Genomic DNA, 27,277 nt, shown 5'->3' on the forward strand with positions numbered 1-27,277 from the left:
TCTTTTTCTTTTTTGCAGATGCGGATAGGCATTCACTCAGGCTCTGTGCTAGCTGGTGTGGTTGGCGTGAGAATGCCACGATATTGTCTTTTTGGAAATAATGTCACTCTGGCAAGCAAATTTGAATCAGGAAGTCATCCTCGGCGTATCAACGTCAGCCCAACTACTTACCAGTAAGTATTCTCTAATTTCTCTCTCTTATCATTTGCATTGACTTGATATGATACTCTGTCATCTGTCCCTTTCTCTTTTCTTGGTTCTGTCACTTTTCATGAAATTATGAGTATTTCCGTCCAGTTTGAAATATAGTAATTATAACAAACTTTTTTTTACACCCTGATAAAGTGGGTAGGAAATATGAGTTGACTGAGAGATAAGTAGGTTTGTCATTTTCCACAGTCTTGGTCCTGCTGTGATCTAACTGCTTAAAACATAGAAGAGCAAATGTTAAGAGTCTTCAGTCTACATTACACTGTAAATCCTAATGTTTTCAAAACGCTTCTTATTGTTTGCAAAAAAAAGGGGAAAAACACATAGTTCATTTGTTTTAATCGTTGAATTAGAAATATAGGAAACATGAAATTAAATACACATAATAAAACCTGAACTCTATTTATCTTTAGGTCTGTTTTGGACAGTGCTACACAATTTTTTCTCCTTAACCCATCCTTATTTTATTCTTGCTAGATGTCACCTTCCATAGTAGATATTAAATTTCATGTAGGCAGAGGCCATTTTGGGTTTGGCTCATCATTATCTACCCAGAATTTTGATTAAAAATGTTTAACACATACTAAACACTCCACCACCATTAATTGAATGGACTGATAAATGTTTGATAGGATGGACTGTTTCGGAATCAGTAATAAAGACCAGTTTGAAAATCTCCCACCTTGCCTGAGACTTTGGCTTTATGCTAAGCATTATCACACAAGATTCTTAATTATACTATATTTCTGATGACTTAGAAATCCTGTGAAAAACTCTTAAGTAGAAAAGAGTGACCACTGAAATTTTCAGTTGATGTGATTATAAAAAAAACCCTCAGAAAATAAAAAAAAGAAAATTGGTTGTAACAGTAAATAAGATAGAAATAGAAATATTGAGTCTTTTCATACCATATCTTAATAGAGGATATTTAAAGTCTTTTAGACAAATGACACACACTTCTAGATTCCTAGAAATAAATGAGAGAGGGAATTGACATTATAAATATAAGTCAAAAGAGAGTTGGGATTGGAGACATATGCTCAGTTAAGATGGAGAGTTTCGTATAATTGCTTTAAAGATACACTTCTTACTCATCAAAGGAGTTCAGATTTAGCATATCTGATTGACCTCTCCTGACCAGCCTCCTACCTGTCTTCATTTACTTAACAAGTATTTGCTGATTTGGGATATTTGTAAAATTAATTTTCATTTAAATTTCTCCAATTTTTTCTATCATAATCCTGGGCATTTGACATTACTTGACATAGCAAATTTGATGATAGAAATCTATTTAGAAGAAATCATAATTTTACCATTAAAAATCCAGATAAAGGAAATTTGCTGATATTCATACTCATAAATTTACCATGTATATCTATATTTTCTAGGAAACTTCATTTACAAATAATAGTGGCGCAATAAAAGTGGATTGTCCAATGGGAGCTTTTGCACCATAACCATAACTGGCTTGTGTCCAGGTGATAGAAGCTCTACAGACCGCAAAATCTGGGTGCTTTGGTGCTGATTCTAAGTTTTCATAATTCTTTTCACATTCCTTTTGTCACAATCCTTAATGATGAGAAAGTATAAAGAACTGAGTGATTTCAGTGACTCTAACCATTGGAGGATTTGGTTCTATTGTTGTCCCCTTATCCCTGCCTCTCAAAATCAGCTAGGTTCAAAGATTGACACACTGAACTGCTTTGTTGGTTTTTCCTAAAAGATATGTTCTTTGTCTTTAAATCATGTAATTCCTAGAAATACCATATAAAATATTTTAATGTTTCATGTGTCTTTAGGATAAACATCCCTCTTTCTCTGTTTCCTACCTTTTTTTCCTTCTTATAACAAATATTTGCTGATGACATACTATTATTCTAACCATTGTAGTGGATGATGAGTTTCTAATGATGAGGAGCACAAGAGATCATAGACTAGATGGTAGATAATGCAGAATAAATAAATAATCAACTGCAACAGAGTAGTGTAGAAATCAAGGAGACCCTGAACTGGAGATTGAGTTCAACAGGAGGAATGGGTTAAAATGAGGATGGAAGAATAAACTGCTCATACCAGCAAGGGCAGGTAAGCCTGTTAAAGGCTTTCTGGTTCATCGTAAGAGCAACAAAACAATTAGGAAGTTATAGGCAGAGGAGAGATGTAATCAACCTCATGTTCTTAGAATATCACCACGGAGGTTGTAAAGCAGGAGTAACATTTGGGATTGCATTGGTGGTAGGGAGATGAACGTGGTGGAAACACAGGTGTCCTCACCCCGTGTCATACACACCGCTCTGAACAGACACTTTGTCTGTACCTCGCTGCTTCTTGTTCATGCCTTAGCACTTACTCCTGTTTTTTTCTACTCTGATGTCGGCAGTTCTGCAATCTGCAGTGTATTTCAAAATCCAATTTTATGTATTAACTTTCTACAGATACATATTCTTCAAACAATAAAATTTTATTTTACAATGTTTAATATACATAAGTGGTACTTTACTGTAGTACTTTCTTTATAATTCAGCTTTTAACATTGCACAGATGACTTAAAAACCCACAGACACACACTCTGCCTCTCCTGAGTACCCCAAAGCAAAATGCCAGGACTGGCCTTGCAATAACTTTCTCTACAAAGAAGAAAACTGCTCTTTTTTAAAGGAAAACAGGAATCTATCAAGTAAAACTGAATATCAATCCCATGAGAAATGACATTTCTACTTTCCATCAAATAGAATGTCCTATATTTCCTGATTATCTTGAAATCTTAAGAAGTTTTATGTGATTAATTTTCAGTAAAGTTTTATGACTCAAACTAAGAGCGTGAGATTAACTTGATATGAGAATAAATTGTAATAATTTAATAGTTCACCCAAATATATTTTATTTGAAATATTCAAATAATTGATTGAAAATAAACACTTTTTACAATAATATAACAATTCTGAAGTACAAAAACTAAAAGAAATCTATATCCATGATTCCAGCAATGGTTTTATCATCTGTATTTCAATTATTTTTCAAATAAAAATGAATAAAATGTACTGATTTAATTTGAAAACATCCCTCCCTTTCATTGTGACAAGCATTCATATAAGTTTGGTGTGTTTCAAAATCCAATTTTTATAAATTAGTTTTCTACAGATACATACTCAAGCAATAAAATTTTATTTTAGAACTTGTGCTCCTAATGGTATTATTTCCCTAACCATTCAAAAAGTTAAACTTCAGCCAGGGGATGGTGGCCTATAACTTTAATCCCAGCACTACAGAATCTGAAGGTAGCCTGGTCTACAGAGTGAGCTCCAGGGCAGCCAGGGCTACACAAAGAAACCCTGTCTTGAAAGAAGAAAAATAAAATAAAATAAACAAATAAAAAATTAAACTGCTTTATTTTTCATATGATATGCTATTTGCATTTGCTAAAGTTTCCTCTACTAAGAAGTATCAGATTTTTAATCTTGAAATCATTATAGAAAGGGATAAACTGTTGGAAGCCAGAAGTAGAACTTGGATTTGCATTCTCATTTTCTTTGACATTAGTAAGTCCTTGTGTTGCATGTATGCTCAGGATCATTTCCTCTGTACCTACAGCATTTCATTGCTAGTTTTATGTGCTGACAAAAGAATTGTTGAGTCTTAAATTTGTCCTTGTTTGATGATCTCATTTTTATCAAATAGTGATATTTACACTCAGCTTTGTTCCTCATCATTTAAAGACAGTGCACAAATTACAAACATTTGTCTTGACATCTGGGAAACCCAAATAGTTGCTTAAATCAATGATGGCTTCATTAAACCTTCAATTACCATAAATAATTAACTGATTATCTTGAGCAGAGTAGGTCTCTTTGGCTGAGAATCTCCAAGTGATGAGAATGTGGCTAGCTTCTTTCTGCTTTTCTGATCTCTCGGTTTTCACCCCAATATCTGGCTTCATGTTTTTTTATTAATAAGACTGTTTAGCACTTCAAGAAACAAACAAAAAAAATGGCTGTACAAAACAGAGTTAATTGTTTCCTCTATGGAAACTAAAAAATATAGAAACTCTTTAATTACTTTAATATTAAATTTTCCTTAATTTTAAAACATTCTTGCATATATGTCTTTTTAAAAATTTTAAAACCCACGCTTATATGCCTTTCTGTTCTACCATCTCATTTCCTGTCTCTGCCCAGTTACATCACTTCCTCTTCCTGCCCAGCTCTGTCATTTCCTGTCTGTCTGTACAGACCTCCAGACCTTTATGGTTAGTGCTAGAATCAAAGGTATGTACCACCATGCCTGACTCTGTTCCCATTATGGCCTTGAACTCACAGAGATCCAGACGGATCTCTGCCTTCCAAGTGATAGGATTAAAGGTGTGTGCTACCTTTGTCTGACCTCTCTGTTTACTATAGTGGCTGACTTTTTCCTCTGATTCTCAGATAAACTTTATTGGGGTACACAGATAAAATATAAGCATAGTTCTTTCTTTCTTCTTCTCACATGCTGGGATCCAAACTTAGTCCCTCATACTTGTGTGACAAACTCTGCCTACTGAGTCAATTTCTTGGCTCCCATATGCCTTAGCAATATAAATGAGAACACATGTAAGGAAACATGATTAGGGTTGAGGAATTACCTGGGAGTTTCCCAGTGAGTCTTCTCTGATATAGTTTGGAGCTTCCTGAAGCATTTTCTGTGTATATGCACAAGTTCGTTTTCCTGGACCTTTTATAACCTATATAACCTCATCATCATTTTCAAAAAGCCTAAGGATTCAGAAAATATTAAAAACCAAGTACTGATAGATTAAATAAAATAATGGCAAAATAAAAGAATATAAAGCTGACATTACTGTCTTAATCATTTGTAAACTTGAATAACTCACAAAACCAGATGATTTTGTATAAAGTAAGGACATGACCACTGCAAGGTATGATTGAAAGGAAAGTTTTTATTGTAGATATGAGGGAGAATACAGCCAGGTGCATCTGGAAGAGTCCAGAGCAGGGAGAGAAAGTGGTAGACTAAACAAGACTAGCAGACTGAACTGGGCCATGAGAGAAAAGAGTGTGTTGGGGTGGGACTAAGAGAGAAGGACCAAGAGAGAGAAAGGCAAGAGAGAGAGGTGAGAGGAGGTCAAGACAAGGGACCAGGAGAGAGCCAAGAAAGCACATGAATGAAATGGCAGGTTATATAGGAATGAAAAGCTGGAGAAGGGAAGACAAAGAGCTGTAGAAGTTTAGGGTAGGGAGCAGGGTGTGAAGAGCTGAGAAGAGCCACAAGTACGAAGAACCAAAGCACCCCCCCATTTCAAGCAAGCCCCTCACCCCAGCTTGAAACCAGCCTGAGTTTAAAAATTCTCAGAGCTGCTGACATAAGGTCCCAGGGCAAAGTCAGGATATTTGAAGAGCCATCTGGTAGCAACTGATTAACCATAGAATGCCCCAATGCTGGAGATGGTCAAAGTACAAAGTCAGGATGTTTGAAGGACTATCTGGTAACAATTGATTAACTACAGAATGCCACAATGCTAGGGGTAATCTATAAAGTTTGACAAACAACTGGTTAAAACTAAGTAAGATAACACATAAATTTGAAAAGCCCCTAAAACTTGAACCAAGCAGAATTGTACCCGTACTAGCACCCTTAAATGATGTAACCTTATAGTTTTTGCCTTTAAAAACTGAGCGTGCAGAAGGGCAGGCACCTCCTCCAGCCTCTACTGTGTTGGATGGCTTGACGAGGGCCCTGCCATGGCTTGAACTACTTCATAAACCTTGCTTTTGCGTTTTGGTGAGTTCGTGTTTCTGGTGATCTTCAGGGGTCTCGCGCCCCCGGCACAACAAGTATTGAGTGAGCCTGGAGGCCAGCATCCGCTTTGGTATGCTAATAGGCACCACAGCCATTTGTCCTGATTTCTTTTAGACATAACAGATTTCATCTGTTTTCTGCATCACAATGATGTATAGGTCTTTTTTTTTAAAAACAAAATACTGAAACAAACAAACAAAAATAGCAATCAGTAAAAAGATAGTTGAATCTTATTAGTTTACTATTTGCTTAATAATATACAATATTAATTTATTAGTTTTGATGACTGATCTATACTTGCAAGAGGAACAGTAAAAAGAATAGGAGAATATACAATCTTGCCAACTCCTCCATAAATCTAAAATTTTAAATTAAATATATACTTGAGATTTTGAATGTTTTATGTTAGATAACATTGTGTAGTACCAGAAACATGTAGAAGTTTTTTGAACTTGGAAATATAAAATCATCAAGTAACGTCATACAGGCAGTAGGTAGAGATTACTATAGGGTGACAATCTACTAAAGGAGGGGCTTCTCCTTGTTCCAGACCTGATGTCATGAGCTGACATCATGGCAGAGAGAATAAAACAAAAGTGAACGGGTTGACTGACAGGGCTGTGTTACATGTTCAACACTAGAATTGGGGCTGAAAAGCTGTGTCTATTGACTTTATCCATAGTAATATGTTAGAAATAATTTTCTCTTTTAAACTTCTTACTTTGAGTCTTAGCATGAAATCAAGCATCTGTGTCCTTTCATATTTCTAATTTTCTCTCATTTCTGCAAACTATCTCTTAAAATAAGTGACAAAATTTTATATATCACTATATTGAATTATTTGTATTATGTAATATTTAGTATATCTTCCCAAAAGTAGTCTAGCTACAACTCATATTATATGAATGTATATTTCAATGTTTAATAAAATATATAGCATTTTTGGAGAACTCTTTAGCTTCTAAAAATTGAAGCCAGTTTAAATTGTACATTTTCTCTTGATGACTATGAGGGGTCATGGTTATGTATTATATAATGCTTTATGCACTGACAAGTCCATTTGCTTTAACTCATTGTTTCTGGTTAAACTTAGAGACTGGTGCATTGTCACCCATTGTAAGAGGAGTCACTCTGAAGTCAGTGTTCATGATGTTTGACAAAGTTATTTTTCTTAGAAACTTCAAGAACTCATCACATCTGCATGTGGAAACTCATTACAACTGCCAACATGTTTGAGCAGCTCTATTGCTCTATGCAGCACCTTTTAGTTTAATTAGTAAGTTCTCAAGGTTCACTAATGTTAAAACTACAAATAAGCTATGAAATAAATTAACATGAAATCTCTCTCTCTCTCTCTCTCTCTCTCTCTCTCTCTCTCACACACACACACACACACACACACACACACACAATCACACACTCTTTCTCTCTCCCTCTCTTATAATTGAGAGCAATGAGTAACTTAATGAGCACACTTAATTGATTTGCTACTTTTTCACCTGTGTGGGACTAGAAGACACTAGAAAGCATGAGATGAGATTTTCAGAGCTTGTGTTCACATCTTCTCATATCTGATTTTTGCCTTTTTTACTATAGACTCTTTCTCTCAATTTATTATATCTAAGAAACACGTTAGAAGAATTTGCAAGAGACATTTTTCAAAAGAGTAAATGAAAGAAGTAGATTTAACTCTTTAAGTGTGCCATGCCTTCAAGGCTTTTTTTACTTTCTTTGTTTTCATGGTTCTGTGTAGATTTTTTTTTTTTGGACTTGGTTTTATTTTTTGTTTTTTAATCTAGGCTATTTTGGGGTTGATTAGGGAATGTGGAAGATTATTTATTTAAGTCAACTTTGACCCAGAATTGAAAAATAACAAAATGAGTGGGGATTTGTTTTAAAAACTGAAAGTTTGTGTTTTCTTAATTTCATCCATTCCCTTGTCCTTTATACAGACAGCCTGGTATGATTATGATACACTTGGTTAAAGATAAATTATCAGAGAAGTGAAAAAACATAAGACATTTACAAAGGCTAATTAGCTATCTTGTCAAAGTTTTCATTTTTGTTTGTGTGTAAAACTTTTAAATAACTATTTTGCATTTTAAATCTCTTTGCATTTGCTGCAGATGAAGATCATAAACTGTTAAATGTTAAAATCAGCAGTATTCAAAGAAGGCAATAACCCTTAGTTATTCCACATTTCAAAGTCTAAGATGAGCGGCATTAGTGTTTTCACTAATGTGGAGGTGTAGCCCATAGTGCGCTCTCCACACCAGGCATGCAGACTGGGCTATGCATTCAACCCTTCTCACCTCACAACTCATCTGTGTGGGAGTACAGAAGGAATGAGGTGGAGGTCACAGATACCTTTAGCTCCTTGCTTTTTAGTTTTCAGTGGATACCTAAGAAGACTCTTTTATTTTAACTTACCCATTAACCTGAGAGGTAAAACTCACTAATTGACAATTTTGTAACATTTCCTCCAGACAATTAAGCATGCCAGTAACTATTTTAAAAATCAATAAATTTTTATTCTTATGCTTTATTTCAAGGTGAGCTAGATTTTTACTTCCTTTGTGTGGACAGAAAAGTTGTTTCCAGAAAAGGAATCATTCAGGGGATTTCAGGTTGTCTAGCTGATTCAATACCTAAAGTGTCTTTGGACGTTTCTCTAAACTACATAGGGTCTTGAATTGTGAAGCACAAAAGAAAAATATAAAGCACAGTTTCTTCTCTTCTACTCAAGTAGAAAGACAAAAATTAGGAGAATTTTGAGGTCTTCAGAACATTTACAAAAACACAGGATACTCCTTCCCTTTAGAAATTTTCATTTCTAAACCTGTCGTTCTTCCACTACACTCTAAGTGGTGGAACTAGTGATACACTCTATGGGACTAGATTGAGTTTGTTTGCTTTGCTAGTTAAAAATTAAAAGGCAGAGACAATCTCCAAGGGAAACAGATGGCAGCAGAGAAACCTCAAGCCCCACAAGAGAGTCAGCAGGTGAAGAAAGGTGCTCATTGGGGATGAGGAAGCACACACATGTGCAGCAGATACACAGAGAAAAAACTCTCTGCTTTGCAGAGAGGGGGACTTGAAAAGCAGAAAAATCCAGGCTTTTCTTGAGGGCTGGGGATTTTAAAGTCTTCATAGAGTTTTCTTCCCCTAATTTTTGTTGGTCAGTTTGAAGAAATCTAGGATGGTTGAACAGTCCAGAACTGTTGTGTTTCATTCATGTCCTGAGCAGGCCTTTGAGCTTGTTGAGGCAGTCCATCAGCAGGAGGCCTGCTGATGGGAGCAAAAAATCCTAGAAAACCTTTGTTTGAAGGTGCCAAGCTTCTGTCACAAGTCAGCAGGGTGAGGAAAAAGCCTGCCATCTTGGAAATTCACCACCTTTATTACTGAGCCATGGCCTCTCTTGCTCTCTGTCTGCCTACGAAGGGAGTCTGTTTAACTCCTATTCTCTCAATCATGCTTAGTGTCATTGTAATGACTCCAAATGTATTCCTTATGGAAAAGATACCAAGGTAAATAATTAATGATAACAGCAGCATGAAAACCTAGGTTTATCCTTATTCTTTCCTGGAGTATAATCTTTTACTGTAAAAACAATATAATAGTAATAAAAGTATACAGTGTTGCAGAGAACACAAGTCCTGTGAGGCACTAGAAAGTTAGAATGTCTACATGGGATTTGTCTTGCGATTATGCTTGGTTTATTCACACAACCATTTCTTATGAAAAAAATGAACATTATTTTTCAATAACTTTGACTTGAAAGAAAGGAGCTAAAACAAACTAGCAAGAAACAACGACTACTACAAAAACTAATTAATAAAAAATTGTAAAGACACAAGAAACACATACCCACACAGAAAAATAAAACCTATAAAAATACAAAATCAAAAACCATAATATACAAGCAAAAGACCAATAACTCAAAAAATTTCCAAACAAGGCAATATGAGACAAAAAGACTACAAAAAAACGTTTGAGTTAATTTTGTGTTGGCTATCTACTTCTGGGCATTAGGCCTTCCTTTAAGTGCAGTTAATATTCCCAGGGAGACTCCATTGGAGAAAACTAATTTTCCCTTTGCAAATGGACGCTAATTGAAGATAGCTTCTTTGTTAGGGATAGGAGCTGACTTGAACCTGTGCAGGCTCTATAAGAAAGAAAACATGGCGCTGAGTGGGAGGAAAGGGGAGAAGGATCTGGGAGGAGTTGCGGAAGGGGGAAACTGTCATCGGAATATATTGTATGAAAAAATATTTTATGGGGAAAAAAAGGAAGATATGATAACACCTCAACAAATATTAAAAAAAAAAGTTGTGAAGGATTTCCAGGCAGGTGTGGTGGCATTAATCCTAGCATTCAGTTAACAGGTTGCCAACACTGCAAAACCAGCCTGGTCTATAAGTAGTCCAGCCAAGGCTATCAGTACTCAATAGTCAGATACTGTTCAATTTTTTTTTTTTTCGTAAAAGAATGTTTAAGGTGATTAATGTTCTCATAGGTTTAAGATAGTAAAAGTACAGCATAATTGAAAAGGAAATAATCATGTAAGAATAATCTCCTGAAAAATGAATATGATACATGAAATCTCACAGTATGTAGTGAAGAAGGCAATCTTCCAGAAAATACAGTTTAAAAATGAGAAATTAATTATAAAGGAAGGAAAACAAATTGAAGAATCAATTTACCTAGTCTAACGTCCTACTAAGCAGAAACCTACAACAAGGAAACAGAGGAAAAGGTCAAGAAATAATGAAAGAACAAACAAGAGTCTCCAAACCAGAGGTGTATCCTACTATGTCAAAAGCTTCAAAAGAGCTCACTATCGGCCACTATTCTGTAGAGGCACGGAGTTATTAATTTCCATAATATAGAAACAGACACTGAAGATGAGAGTGTTTAGAAGAAAACTCACCTCTAGTGGGCTAATAAACAGAGTAATATCCGACTTTTGAACAATTAAATATTGAAGGGAAAATAATTCCTCTTCAAGAATTCAATGTCTAATCTAACTGATAAACTATAAAGTAGAATAAAGTAGATATGTTTCAATTAAATAATATAAAAGATCACTATCCATATATTCTTTCTAGTCCTCAATTATGCCAGCTATACTCTGTACTGCCTCCTGCTTTGGCTTTAACACCTCCTGTAGTTATGGCCAGGCATGATGTTGCTGGCTGGCAATCCAATCACTTGAAAGGAAGAGTTAGAAAGATGTAAATTCAAGGCCACCCTGGGCTATATAGTAAGATTATAACTCACAAAGCACAGGGCTGGGGCAAAAACTCAATGACAGAGGTCACTAAGCATGTGTAGGGCCCTCAGTTTAATCCTTAGTATTCACCTTCCCCAATAATCTATAGTGAGCTGGTAGTTGATAGACAAGTTTGATTACTTTTTTTGAAGGCATTTGGGAAATGTCATTTTCTTCTAGCCTTGTATATTGCACAATTTTTTCTAATTGTTGAAATAAACAAAAGATTATTCAAGTTTCATGAAACATTTCAAAAGTTTATACACTGAGGATCTCCACACACTCACTGGCCTCCATTCATGTTTAGAATTGGATTCATGTTTTTCTCCATGAGGTCAACCAGCCAATGAGATAACTGTTTTAAAGAATGACATATTCAAAAAAATCGAAGTTTTTCCTAATGTCCTTTTAATTTGGTTTCTGTTTCATGATATAATCAGAGGTAAGCAGGTATTAGTTCATAGAAAGCAATTACAACTACCTGATATCTGACTTCCTGCTGACCTCACTGGTCAGAAAACTGCATGATTCTAAGTTTGCAGTCTTGAAAACGGCACAGTTGCTCACTTTTCTTCATTCCACAGTCTTGAAACATTATGAGATGTATATTCAGCAAGTAGTCACAATGGGTTCTTTAATTAGCAAATAAATAAAAATATACAGTTGAGGGGAAATGCATATGGAAATGAAAACCAAATTCTTCCCTCTGCTCTATGGACATTCTAGCTGTAAGTTAAGTATGCTACTTACAATTTGGGGGGATGTTGTATACGCAATAATAAGATACCTAAGATTACACATTGTGACTCTATTTTTTTAGAGCATTATACCCTGCATCTTGTATTAAAACTAAATTACTTTCAGACCATGTATATCAATATAAGCTTCAAACCCTTTTCCAAAGGAAGATTATAAGTAAGATAGAGCATAAAACATGGGGCAATTAGGAGAAAAGGTATGAAAGCAAGATGTGAGGGAGGTAGAATCAGTGTCATTTCTACAGCATTGTATCATATCTTGATCCAATATAGCAAAAAATTTCAAAAATCAACTTAAAATTAAACAAAAGCCTGTTGATAGGAGTAATGGTGATATGCAGCTAAACAAGAATGTTTGGTTTCCAAATCCTTATTACGTGGGTTTTTGAAAGTCCCACTTTGTCTATCAATAAGCTGGGAATTAGTTTAGATTTATGTAGAATATTAGTTTCCCTATCAATCACTGCTGAGGTGCTGAAGAAATGAATTGTTAGGAAGTGTTTTAGAGCCATTCCAGGCACCTAGATTTAGCATTTCAGGAGGGATCAGAGGCTCTGTGGTGATCAGTTTACATTCCTAATTCTCATACACACATTTGATCATTGGCTCAAAACCATAAATAATTATGGCCAGGCACACTGTGTGAAACATTTCCACTGACTTCTTCACCAGGTGCCCCAGTAAGTCATCCAGAGTGTTCAAAGACTTCTAAATCTTGGCTCGCATAGGAGCTAGAATCAGGAAGCCATCACTTCCATTCTTGTAATTTAAAATTGTATTCACTTTTTGATACCAAATTGTTTACTTAGACAAGGATAAGATTCTTCAAAAGCTGCTATCTCTGTGATTTGTAGCATAGTATATGAGACTTATTTAAAATGTCAAGAGAGCAATGTGTTGCCAAGAGATACCTCCCAGACAAAATGTAATGAATTATTTAAAAGTCTTGTTATCTGAAGCAGTGGTTGCCCTCTTCATTTAGTATTTTATAAATACCTTCAGAGAAAACCCACATTTGTTTTTCACTATCAGAATATACTAATTACAGCAAAACATAAAGAACACACTGATGCAAACTATAGATGAGATAAAGAAATAGACACAGGCCCTAATTGTTGATTTGGGGCTTTAAGGACATTTTGAAAGGATGAAGGTTATGGTTGAATGTTACAGTTGGTAGTCACGTATCTTATTGTGGTTTTCTATTCTTATTCTAAAATTCACATACTTATCTCTTTTTTTAGTTTCTTTTTTCTGTTTTGTTTTTCTTTTTATTAAGAGATTTTTGTATTCATTTTACATATCAACCCCTGATTCCCCTGTCCTCCCTCCTCCCACCCCCCCCAGTCTTACTCCCCAAACCACCCTCCATTCCCACCTCCTCCAAGGCAAGGTCTCCCCTGGGGAGTCAGCAGAGCCTGGTACATTCAGTTGAGGCAGGTCCAAGCCCCTCCTCCCTGCACCAAGGCTATGCAAAGTATCTCAGCATAGGCACTAGGTTCCAAAAAGCTGGCTCATTCACTAAGGACAAGTCCTGGTCTCACTGCCTGGGGGCCCCCTAAACAATTCAATCTAAATAACTGTCTCACTTATCCACAGGGCCTAGTCCAATTCCATGGGGGTTCCTCAGCTATTGGTTCAAAGTTCATGTGTTTCCACTAGTTTGGCTAGTTGTCTCTGTAGTTTTTCCAATCATGGTCTCAATATCTTGCTCATGTGATCCCGCCTCTCTATCATCGATTGGAATCCTGGAGCTCCACCGAGGGCTTGGACATGGATCTCTGCATCTGCTTCCATCAGTCACAGGATGAGAGTACTATCCTGACAGTTAGGGTGTTTGACCATCCGATCACCAGAGTAGGTCAGCTCAGGCAACCTCTTGACCATTGCTAGTAGTTTATAGTGGAGGTATCCTTGTGGATTTCTGGGGACCTCTTTAGTACTCTGCTTCTTCCTATTCCCATAGCGTCTTCATTTATCATGGTATCTCTTTTCTTGTTCTCCCATTCTGTTCCTGATCCAGCTGGGACCTCCCACTCCCCTAAGCTCTCTTTTGCCCAAACCTTGCCCTCCATTACCCACCTCACCTCCAGTTTGCTCATGTATATCTCATCCATTTCTCTGTCACTGGGTGATCCCTGTGTCTTTCCTAGAGTCCTCTTTACTAGCTGTGAGTTGTAGTCTGGTTATTTTTGCTTTACATCTAGTATCCACTTATGAGTGAGTACATATCATGTTTGTCTTTCTGAGTCTGGGTTACCCCACTCAGTATGATATTTTCTAGTTCCATCTATTTGCCTGCAAACCTCATGATGTCATTGTTTTTCTCTACTGAGTAGTACTCCATTGTGTATATGTACATTTCCTTTATCCATTCTTAAGTTAGGGGGCATCTAGGCTGTTTCCAGGTTCTTGCTCTTAGGAATAATGCTGATAACATAGTTGAGCATGTGTCTTTGTGATATGATTGAGCATTCCTTGGATATATGCCCAAAAGTGGTATAGCTGGGTCTTGAGGGAGACTGATTCTCATTTTTCTGAGAAAACGCCATACTGATTTCCTAAGTGGCTATACCAAGTTTACATTCCCACCAACAGAGAAGGAGTGTTCCCCTTGGTCCACATCCTCTCCAACATAAGCTGTCTTCAGTGTTTTTGATCTTAGCCATTCTTACAGGTGTAAGATGGTAACTCAGAGTCATTTTCCTGATGACTGAGGATGTTGAGCAATTCCTTAAGTGTCTTTCAGTCATTTGAGATTCTTCTGTTGAGAATTCTGTTTAGCTCTATAGCCCATTTTTAATTGGACTATTAGGTATTTTGATGTCTAGTTTCTTGAGTTCTTTATATGTTTTAGATATCAGCCCTCTGTCAGATGTGGGGTTGGTGAAGATCTTTTCCCATTCTGTAGGCTGTAATTTTGTCTTATTGACCATGTCCTTTGCTCTACAAAACCTTCTCAATTTCAGGAGATCCCATTTGTTAATTGTTGCTCTCGGTGTCTGTGCTACTGGTGTTATATTTAGGAAGTGATCTCCAGTGCCAATGCATTCAAGACTACTCACTACTTTCTCTTCTATCAGGTTCAGTGTAACTGGATTTATGTTGAGATCTTTGATCCACTTGGACTTAAGTTTTGTGCACGGTGACAGATATGGATCTATTTGCAATCTTCTGCATATTGACATCTAGTTGTGCCAGCACCATTTGTTGAAGAAGCTTTCTTTTTTCCACTGTACAGTTTTGGCTTCATTGTCAAAAATTAGGTATTCATACATATGCAGATTAATGTCAGGGTCTTTAGTTCAGTTCCATTGGTCCACATGTCAGTTTTTATGCCAGTACCAAGCTGTTTTTATTATTGTAGCTCTATAGTACAGCTAGAAGTCAGGGATTGTGATGCCTCCAGAGATTGCTTTATTGTACAGGATTCTTTTAGCTATCCTGGATTTTTTTGTTTTTCCGTATGAAAATGAGTATTGTTCTTTCCAGTTATGTGAAGAATTGTGTTGGGATTTTGATGGGGATTGCATTGAATCTGTAGATTTCTTTTGATAAGATTGCCATCTTTACTACGTTAATCCTTCCTATCCATGAGCATGGGAGATGTTTCCATTTTCTGATATCTTCTTCAATTTCTTTCTTCAGAGACTTAAAGTTCTTGTCATAAAGGTCCTTAACTTGCTTAGTTAGAGTAACCCCAAGGTATTTCATATTATTTGTGGCTATTGTAAAGGGTAATATTTCTCTGATTTTTTTCTCAGCCCATTTGTCATTTGTATATAGGAGGGCTACTGATTTTTTTGAGTTAATCTTGTATCCTACCACATTACTGAAGGTGTTTATCAGCTGTAAGAGTTCCTTGGTCAAGTTTTTGGGGTCACTTATGTATACTATCATATCATCTGCAAGTAGTGAAAGTTTGACTTCTTCCTTTCCAATTTGTATATCCTTGATCTCCTTTTGTTGTCTTATTGCTCTACCTAGATCTTCAAGTACTATATTGAATAAACATGGGGAGAGTGGACAGCCTTGTCTTGTTCTTAATTTTAGAGGAATTGCTTTGAGTTTCTTTCCATTTAATTTGATGTTAGCTGTTGGTTTGCTGTAAATTGCCTTTATTATGTTTAGGTACGTTCCCTGTATTCCTGATCTCTCCAAGACCTTTATCATGTAGGGGAGTTGAATTTTGTCAAAGGCCTTTTCAGCATCTAGTGAGATGATCATGTGGGTTTTTTTTTCTTTCAGTTTGTTTATATGGTGTAATATATTGATAGACTTTCATATGTTGAACCAACCTTGCATTTCTGGGATGAAGCCTACTTGATCATGGTGGATAATTGTTTTGATGTGTTCTTGGAGTCTGTTGGCAACATTTTATTGAGTATTTTTGCATCAATGTTCATGAGGGAGATTGGTCTGTAATTCTCTTTCTTTGTTGCATCTTTGTTTGGCTTGGGAATCAGAGTAACTGTAACCTCATAGAAGGACTTTGATACTGTTTCCTCTGTTTCTATTGTGCAGAACAATTTTAAGAGTATTGGTATTAACTCTGCTTTGAATATCTGGTAAAATTCTGCGTTGAAACCATCTGGTCCTCGGCTTCTTTTGTTTCTATTTCCTTAGGGGTTATTGGTCTTTTTATAAGTTTGTCTGGTCTTGATTTAACTTAGGTATGTGGTACCTATCTAGAAAATTGTCCATTTCTCTTATATTTTCCAATTTTGGGACGTACAGGTTTTTGAAGTATAATCTGATGATTCTCTGGATTTCTTCATTGTCAGTTGTTATGTCTCCCTTTTCATTTCTGATTTTGCTAATTTGGATGCTCTCTCCTTGCCTTTTGGTTAGTCTGGTTAAGGGTTTGTCTATCTTGTTGATTTTCTCAAAGAACCAACTCTTTATTTCATTGATTCTTTGTGTTGTTCTCTTTGATTCTATTTTATTGATCTCAGCTCTCAATTTGATTATTTCATGGTGTCTATTCCTCCAGGGTGACTTTGCTTCTTCTTCTTGTTCTGGAGCTTTCAGGTGTGCTATTAAGTCACTAGTGTGAGATTTCTCCAACTTCTTTATGTGGGCATTTAGTGCTATGAATTTTCCTCTTAGAACTGCTTTTCATAGTATCCCATAAGTTTGGTTATATAGTATATTTGTTTTCATTGGTCTGTAGGAAGTCTTTAATTTCTTTCTTTATTTCTTTCTGGATTCAGTTGAGCATTACTCATTTTCCATGTGATTGTAGGCTTTCTGTAATTTTTTTTTTGAAATTTAGCTTTAAGCTATGGCAGTCTTTTAGATTACAGGAGGTTATTCCAATTTTTTTGTGTCTGTTGAGATTTGCTTTGTCGCCAAGTGTGTGGTTGATTTTAGAGAAGGTTCCATGGGGTACTGAGAAGAAGCTACATTCTTTTTTTGTTAGGGTGGAATGTTCTGTAGATGTTGATTAGGTCCATTTGAGTCATAACGTCTGTTAAGCCCCTTATTTCTCTATTAAGTTTCGATTTGGCAGACCTATCCAGTGGTGAGAGTGGGGTGTTGAAGTAGGGTTTTATGTTTGATTTAAGCTTTAGTAATGTTCCTTTTACATACGCGTGTGCCCTTGTGTTTGGGACATAAATATTCAGAATTGAAACTTCATCTTGGTGGATCTTTCCTGTGATGAGTATATAATGTCCTTCTTGATCTCTTTTGATTGATTTTAGTTTGAAGTCTATTTTGTTGGATATTAGGATGGCTACACTGCTTGCTTCTTAAGACCATTTGATTGGTAAGAATTTTCCCAACCTTTTATTCTAAGGTAGTGACTATCTTCAAATTGAGATGTGTTTCTTGTGTGCAGTAGAAAGTTGGGTCCTGTTTTTGTATCCATTCTGTTAACCTGTATCTTTTTATAGGTGAATTAAGTCCATTGATATTAAGGGATATTAATGACCAGTGATTGTTAGTTCCTGTTATTTTTTGGTGGTAGTGTGTGTGTATTTCTCTTCTTTGGGATTTACTGCTGTGGAGTTATCTATTGCCTGTGTTTTTGTGGGTGAATATGACTTCCTTAGGTTGAAATTTTCCTTCTAGTGTGTTCTGTAGGGCTGGATTTGTGGATAGGTATTGGTTAAATCTGGTTTTGTCTTGGAATGTCTTGTTCACTCTGTCTACAGAGATTTAAAGTTTTGCTGGGAATATTATTCTAGGCTGGTATCCATAGTCTCTTAGTGTCTGTATTACATCTCTTCAGGTCCTTCTGGCTTTGAAAGTCTCCATTGAGAAATTGGGTGTTATTCTGATGTGTTTGCCTTTATAAGTCACTTGGCCTTTTTCCTTTGCTGCTCTTAATATTCCTTCTTTATTCTGAAGGTTCAGTTGTTTAATTATTATGTGGTGAGGGGACTTGTGGGGGGGTCTAGTCTGTTTGGTGTTCTATAGGCTTCTTGTATCTTCATAGTATTTCCTTCCATAAGTTGGGAAGGTTTTCTTCTATAATCTTGTTGAATATATTTTCTGTGCCTTTGAGATGGCATTCTTCTCCTTCTTCTATCTCTATTATTCTTAGAAATGGCTTTTTCATGGTTTCCCAGATTTCCTGGATGTTTTGTGTTATGACTTTTTTGGCTTTGGTATTTTCTTTTACTGACGAATCTATTTCCTCTCTTGTATCGTCTACACCAGAGATTCTCTTTACCATCTCTTGTATTCTGTTGTTTATGCTTGCATCTGTGTTTCCTGTTTGTTTACTCAGATTTTCTATTTGCAGCATTCCCTCTATTTGTGTCTTCTTCATTGTTTCTATTTCACTTTTCAGGTCCTGAACTGTTTCCCTCACATGCTTAATTGCTTTTTCATGGTTTTCTTGGCTTTCTTTGAGGGATTTATTATTTTCTTCCAATTTTTTATTTGTCTTTTCCTCTATTTTTTATTGATTTCTTCCAATTTTTTGTTTGTTTTTTCCTCAATTTCATTTTTCATTTTTTTCTTGAAAGGCCTCTCGCACCTTAATGATGCTATTCTTAAGGTTACTTTCTTCTGCTTCTTCTACATTGTGATGTTCAAGTCTTACTGTTGGAGGAGCGCTAGGTTTTGGTGATGCCATATTGCTCTTTTTGTTGTTGTATGTATTTTTGCCTTGACATCTGCCCATCTCCTCCTCTAATAGGTATAAGAATTGCCTGTCTGAGCAAGTTGCTATTGTTCCACTCTGTGTTTGTTGTGTTTGTGTCTCAGTGGGCCCCTCTGGGTCCAATCTTAGCTCTTGGTCTAATTGGAACAGGCACATTCTGTGTCTCAGGGAGTTGTTCTTGGTTCAACTGAAGCTAGTTGATTCTCTGACTCACAGAGCCAATCTTGGTCATATCAGGGCTCTTGGTCCAGTCAGAAAGCCACTCTTGATCTAATAAGGGGTGCGGATTCTCTGTCTCAGGAGAATATTCTTGTTCCAATGAGAGCTGTTTGTCCAATGAGGGCTGGTGGTTTGCTTTCCGTGCCTCAGGAAGTGGCTGGTGTCTCAGGCAGATGTATATGGGGGCAGGGTGTGTAGATTGCAGGGTCCAGTGGGGGGTCTTAGTAGGGGGTGGGGCTTCTTGAAGGAGCCCTACCTGCTGGCCTGCAACTGGGACAGAGTTGGGTGGGGATTCCGGGGAATTGGCTGTGTCCTAGGCATGGGTCCAAGGGTCCCTTTTCTCTTTCTTAATCCTACATATTTATGTTTTATTTGATGTCAGATACCTTGCATCATATATTTGCAGGTATTGCCTCTTTATTCCTATGATTATTTCTTTCTATTAATTCTACTAGCTTATTCATAGTATCCCCATTTTCCTATGTTCAAAGCCTGTCTTTGCTGCAAGCATAACACCAGTATAAACTGATTGATGTCCCTGAGTGATATACCACACAACAATGCCTGCTCCACTTGAGTTTAGGAAAATTATTTTGGGATTCACTGCTAAACTAGACAATTTCTCCTAAAGTAGTTAGGAGTTTTTAAAATATATTATTTATGAAGTAATTGATTAGATATTACTTGTAAAGAAGTGAACATCTGTTCCATTGCAAAGGAAGTAAGCAGCATTCTGGTTGTCATTAATGACACCACTGCACCTCAGTTTTACTTTTTTGTGGTGGAGAATTATCTTACTTACAAGGTAGTCTTGCTAGCTTTAATCCAGCTCAGCTTTACTAATAGTTAGCAGACCACACTGCCCCTGCTGCTTCCTTGATCAAAACACTACTTCTGAACTGTCTTGCATATCCCACAAACTTAGCAGAGAGGAATATGTTCATCCTTGCTTTCATTATATCTGTGAACCAAATAAATACAGGCTATTTAAAGAATTTTAAAAACTTAGAATGAGCCTCACATCCCAAATGAATTGCATTACATTTTAAGGCATATTCAAAGTCTTCTTTTATCCTTTTACAGCAAAATGCTACAACTATGGATCATGGCAGTAACCATAGGCTGCTCACAATGTAATAATTATTATTATTGTTAACTGTCACTTTCATATAATAATTTTACCTAATAGGGACATTTGAAAATGATTCCTTTCCCTCTTATCTCCTACATGATATTATGAGGCTGCAGTTACACTAACCTGATTTATGAAGAAATGTAGCCATTATGAAAAAGATGATGACTTTACCTCCACTGTATCTTTTAGATAAAATCTAAACTGTTTGTGATTTCAAAAATATGTCCTGATCTCTGGTCATAACCACCATACTCTGTAATACTGTCCATCTAATGGCCTGAAACACATTTGTCCGGCTTACAACCTTGTTTCTGACCCTCAGATCTATCATACATATTCACTGCATTAGTTTTTTCATTTCTTAAAATAACCTCTCATGTACAAAATCCTTTATGGTTCTCTCACTTTTTATATTTTCCTCTTCTAGAGTTTCTTTCTTTTTGTATCAAGTTTTCTTACAACATCTATTCTGTTTTAATACACTGTATTTTTTTACTATTTGTGGAGGGCTTTTTTTCATTCTTATTTAATTTTCTATTTTTATTTCTATTTACAAAACTGTGAAGTGCTTAGACTGTGTTCGCAAGAGTAGGGTGGGGGAGATACTTGAACAATATCAAGTCATTCGTAAAGAATTGTTGAATTAAATTGAACTGCTGGATGGTCTCTTCAGATATGGTTATCAAACAGAACTTTTCATGGAATTCAACAAGCTTAAAGAAAAAATTTCCTGCAACGTTCCTATTCTGACAATAAGTATCTGGGTATGACTAGAAAGCATTAACCACGATTTGATTGGAAAACATGTCTTGTTAGAAATCAGTTACCAAATATCACAGAAACTTGAAGTCATTAATTTGCCAATACTAAATATTAGATTCATGTGTCAGACACACAATACACATATGCCAATTTTATTGAGAGTCTGAAAAATATAAAAATAAAATCCCAGAATTTAGGCAGATTTTCAAAACAGAAAAACTAGGTCCTATAATTTGAAACAAAGCCCCATGTTTTGACTTTAATAGGCTTTTATTTAGGAAAAATCAAATTTGAACAAATATTTCTCAGAGACTGCTCTTTAGAAAAAAATCAGACTTGAAGAAATATTTTAAATACCATAAGTAGGCTTTTATACTATTGTTATAACATGTGGAGAAATCTATCCTATGTCATAACACTTCCTAATATTTGAGACCTGTGTCAGTCATATCAAAGGTGTTAGCTTTGGTATAGTTGGAGAATAGCTTCCTAAACTTAGAATTTCTTTTCATTTAGTCTAATTTCTCCAATTGTTTCATTCACATTATTTACATTTTTTTAGATTATTAAAACGAGAGGACAGTTTCACATTCATTCCTCGTTCCCGTGAAGAACTTCCAGACAATTTTCCAAAAGAAATCCCTGGGGTCTGCTATTTCCTGGAGGTAAGGACTGGTCCAAAGCCGCCAAAGCCTTCTCTGTCTTCATCAAGAATAAAAAAGATTTCCTACAATATTGGCACGATGTTCCTTCGGGAGACAAGCCTCTGAGACCTGCTGAGGATCAAAGACTCCTCCAAAAAGCACAAGCCCAGAACATGGGTCCCAACGACGGGAGGAAGGGATTGCTTCTCTTCCAATGCTCTGTAAGAACATATAGTACAGTTTCTGTGTCAATGTCATGCAATAATCCTTGAAATGGTGAATAACTGCTGCCAAAAAAAAAAGAAAGAAAGAAAACTGGATAGTGGGAGGGAAAATATGATTTATTCATCCATATGAGTGTTTCTGGTCATATGTATTTTATTTACAGGTACAGGCCCCTTTTCAAAAGTAACCAGTCAATAGCATCTGTGTTTTCTTGCTCACCACCCATGCAGGTATCTCTTCCTATATATTTGTACCACTTTTGAGAGCCAGTTTTGAATATATATTCCTACATTTAGTCAACTGGTAGGTAAGGATTATTCTCTAATTATCTTTTCCTGAATAGGCATTCCATACATAAATCATGATAGTGTGATTAAACTTCCAAGCAGGAAGAACTCAACAAAATATTTTAGGGATATTACCTATTTTTATAAATATATACATATATATCTTCTTATAGATAATTACATTTCACACAACATGATTAGATATTCAGAATGTACTGTCGCATTGTTGGAATATTATGTGATGTCAACCTACTAATCTAATATAGTTTCACTTATTTATAGAGATTAGTGCTTGGATTGAGAGTATATATAACCAAGGATATCAGCTGTTGAGAAAACACGTATCTGCTTAGTGAACACACTTTTTAGATTTATTTAATGTAGCTTGGTGTCCAGAGGAAATGGAATTTTCTAGTAGCAGATATATCTGTAACTAAGATTTGGTAAAGATCTCTTGGTAATCTTCAAATGTGTATCAGTTAAAACAAAACTGCTTTGCAATACTGAGCTCTTTTCCAGTTAGAACGTAGGATGTAGATGGAGTTTGCAACCTGAACTAGCATCTTATGACATGATATATTAGTAACTTCCCTTCCTGTCTTTACTGATGCTATCTAAGTACCAACTTCTAGTCTCAGACAAATCCCTGAAGCCAGTGTTACTGACAAAAGCCTGTCAGGACATTTGTTTTTTATTGCCTAGACACACAAAAAAAGAAAAACCCTGGATTCCATGGCTTTGAGACTCTTAAAAAGTATATTCTTCTGCAATTTGATAAGGTTTTTAAAGCAGTGAATCTGCTCAGAAACACTGGAACAGGCCTAACTCCTGATCTAGCAAGCACCATATATGTACAGATAGGTTTCCATTGCATGTTCTACTAAAATGATGGCCTGCTACCAATAGCCAACACTGCATGAAAAATAATTATTATAGGCTCACACTAAAATTACGAGTACACAGTGTGGCCAGAATTTTTGTATTTGGAATCAGCTATAAAATCTAAACTTCTGAAGAGTTCAATGACCTGGAAGCATTTGTTGTTGAAATATTAGAGTGGACTTTTTCTTACTCCAGTATATATACTCACTGATAACTATGTTTACTGGATGCAATATACTTTTTTCTGTTCAGGAATTTGGGGCTGCACTAAAGATTTTATAACATAGTTTAGATAAGATATATATTAATTTTCAATGTCGTCTGTGAAGGTTAATCAATGTTTTTACATTCTTTATTGTGTGACTTGAGAACTTTCAAAATATGCAAAGTACTTGTTTTAGTCATGGTCTCTCTCTAATTTGAGCTATCTTCTTGCCCTGTTATATTGGAGACATGAGTTCAACAATCTTCACTTGGAGAAGGCAAGATATACTGCCTCCAGGTTCTAAGCTGTTTCCTGTTCCCCCTTTTCCCAGGCATAGGTCTCTATTTTTACATCATACTGATAGATGGCCAGAGCATGCCTAGGAGGCTTTGTAGCCTAAATCTGGTGTATCCTCATGAGAATAATAATAAATAAATTTCTTCAAGAGACTTGGGTATTAGCCCACCTTCTTCAAAGTAGAGGGATTGAGAGGATTTTCAGGGAGCATGGATGGAATAAGCTAGAAACACAAAGTAGTCATACTCATATTGAAAAAAGTCTGAAAAAAGCTAAGAGTCTCCTTATTGTTGAGGAAATGGAAAAATAGCCATGCTCACTGAGGTCATTTATGCCTATTATGTGCAGTAACTGTGTTTATTATGATATATTCAATTATTCAATATTCAATAAACATTCTGTAACCATATGACTGAAAAAGATTTCCAAGGAACCATCTAATCTATTTCTATACTTTCTGCTAAGATTTATCTGAGCCACTATCTTAAACACACAGTTATTCTCTCTGTATTTAAGAAAATATGTGAGAAATGTACACACACACACACACACACACACACACACACACGTGTGTGTGCATTTTTAAAAACCTACTATTTGAAATCCACTCCAGTATTCAGTGACTTGTTATAGGTCTCAAAAGGGGAATTTGTTCATTTATTCTCAGTTTTCACAAATCATTGCAAACTCTGCATTTGTTTACATTTGTTTACATTAGTTTGCATAGCAAGGAAATAGCCATTATACTTCAGAAATGTCACCTTAAAGAGCATTGCAGAAATCTATTATATATCACTGACAGGAACCTATACTCTTCAAATACTATAATCTAAACATATTTCTGAAGACAGTCTGAGGAAATTGTCTAACCTTTTATGAGTTTTCCAAACTATTTCAAATGACCATAATAGTTACACTGTTGCTGTATGTGCTTGTGGGGCACTATGTAAAATGGTAAAAATAAATAAATAAATAAAAGTTTCTTTATTCTGTTCATTCTGACTGCAGTCATATAAGGTAGAAGCTATGAAAATTTATACTTTCATTTTTCCTACACAATGGAGTTCATATGCCCTACATTAGAATTTTTGACTGCAAATATGAGACAGTATTTTGATTTTATTGACTTACATCTCTCCATTACTTTCATATGCTTAAAACTCTTAGGAATTGTATACATTTTAGTGCGTCAGGTTGAAAGGAATTTAGAAAAATCCCGATAGAAACCAAGTGATTGCATATTGGTGTAATATGTTTAGCTCACTGCAGAAAAAAATGATTTCAAATACAGCATGCACTTATAGCTTCCCTGATTGAATATTGGGTGATGTAGCTAATTTAGCAAAGGGCCTTTGCAACTAGACATTATTACCAATAGTTCCCTGAGGCAGAAGAATCATTTGATGAGAAGAATACCATCATCTACAAAAAAAAATCCTCAATTTAGCATAGTTATAATCTCTATATATTTATCCAAATCTTCCTATATAGAATCTGTCTTACGTAGTTTAGTAAACAACAGTGGCCACAATGAAAAAGTAAGATGTCTCAGAAACATAGTTAGGCCTTTCAGCTGTATGTAGTGAAGGTTATCTGTGACCCAACTTCTAAAATCTACCTCTGTATGCATTTCTCCTATTGTATTTTAGACTACTTTGGGATTCTCTTTCAATGTCATATTATATGTGGAGTCCAGTGAGCTATGACCCATAGTTTTGACATAGACTGTGATACATGAAAGTGGAGAATTGGTCTGTGGATTCAGCACACATTAGTTCTTAAAAGTCTCAAACTTTCCTGTCTTGTGTAATGACTGTGATTTCAGGATAGTGATACAAGTTCAGAAAGTGAAAGTTTGTGCCTCTTCAGGGAAAGCAAAACAGGATTTTAAAGAGTTAAACAAAATATCATTCTCAAGTCCAGCAATCCTTTTAAACTTGCAAATTCTTCCAAAGAGTTCTGGCAATAAAGCAAAAGAACACAGAAACAAAGACTTTACAGAACCATCAAGCTCCATATTCTGTACAGAAAGGGTATTGCCGCTAACTGAAACAGTGTGTCTGCAGTAGTGCAGTGTTAAGAGTTATTTGGAGTTTATGACCATCACCATTGACAGTTGCTTGGCTTTGTGACTGGCTGATGGGTGTTGTACATGTTTAGGGCAGAAAGTAACAGTGGTGTAAGTTTTTGTATTATCATGTCTTTAGTAAGACATGAGTTATCTCTCCCTCCCCCTTTTGTCCTCTGTGTGCTCAGCAGATACCATCTCAACCCCTCAAGCCCAGTCTCCATCAAATATCATTTATTCCTTACTTCTGAACCAGACAGCCATAGAAAGAGTTGGTAATGCTTGATCAGGGGAGATGTTGGACCTTCCTTACAACTAACTGTGTACAGTCTGTTGGTCATTAATTGTGTCTGCACTTACTCTCTTCCTTCAAAACACAGCCTGACTCTAAGTACTCCTTGAATATTCCCTTGGAAATAATTTTACATACATGAACTTTCAGCCAATGCAATCTAATGATTCAAATCCTTGAACCATTATCATATCTTAGTTTGGTTCTTCTTGTTATTAGATTGTAAACCTATAGCTACAAAATACAGTTATTTTAGAGACTTCTATAAGCCTGTGTAGAAAGTGATAGCTCAAATTCCTGATGTAAGAGAAAATAAATTTGTTGGTTTTATGGTCTGTTCTTACATGAGTGTGCCTAACTCACAGCCAACTTAACACACACAAAAGTTGTGTTAACAAGATGGAACAATTTTTTTGTTAAGGAAGTAAAATGGTCTTAGGTGTTGGCTCATGTCAGAATTCCTGTGGTGGTGAATGAAGAACAGCTGCTGATATTCTAGATAGATTAACATAATTTTGTCAGAGTCTATTGAGATAGTGTGCAAAATTCCTTCCTCACACTTTATTCAAATAACTGGAACCTAATCCTTAGTGCCCTGATACATTTCTGTTTCTTCTTTCTTCTTTTCCTTTCATTGATAAAATAAGACATTTATAGGACAGGAAAAATCACAACTGACTGCATCCCTTCAAATTGTTTTAAAAAGTACTGAATCTTGTGTGTGTGTGTGTGTGTGTGTGTGTGTGTGTGCAACGTGCACGCATATGCTTGTGTGTGCATATGTGCATGTGGTTACTGAATCTAAACGGAATGTCATTTGGAGAGGACCCGGGAATGTGTGGAAATGGTTTGTCTTTGTCTTTGTTCTGGTATGTTGTGTGTCCTTGTCGTACACTCAGTCAAATGCGTCATTGCTCTTTCTTGCTACCCTAGTTTAATGACTCAGCTGGTCTGCTTAAAAGTGTCTGGCTGGCTCCATAAGAATTACCTAGGAAATTAAAAATGTGAATTCCTGGGTGTTTTCTTCAGAGACTTGAATTCATCATGTCTCAGGACCCAAGAATCAGCATTTAGGAAACCTCTCTAGGTGACACTGATATTACACACAGAT

At 35.9% G+C, this 27,277-nt stretch overlaps 1 protein-coding gene across 1 annotated transcript in view; it reads left to right on the forward strand.

Annotated features, from left to right (window-relative positions):
- Gucy1a2 (guanylate cyclase 1 soluble subunit alpha 2) overlaps positions 1 to 22,318 on the forward strand; it is a 320,403-nt gene extending 298,085 nt beyond the window's left edge. The window contains exons 7-8 of the mRNA XM_059267262.1: positions 19 to 173; positions 21,829 to 22,318. Of these exons, the coding sequence (XP_059123245.1) occupies positions 19 to 173; positions 21,829 to 22,036 (363 nt within the window). The 3' untranslated portion in view covers positions 22,037 to 22,318. The remainder of the gene's footprint in view (positions 1 to 18; positions 174 to 21,828) is intronic.
- Positions 22,319 to 27,277: the final 4,959 nt, after the last annotated feature.

Source organism: Peromyscus eremicus, chromosome 7, assembly GCF_949786415.1.
Source record: "Peromyscus eremicus chromosome 7, PerEre_H2_v1, whole genome shotgun sequence".
In the NCBI taxonomy this organism is placed as follows: Eukaryota; Metazoa; Chordata; class Mammalia; order Rodentia; family Cricetidae; genus Peromyscus; species Peromyscus eremicus.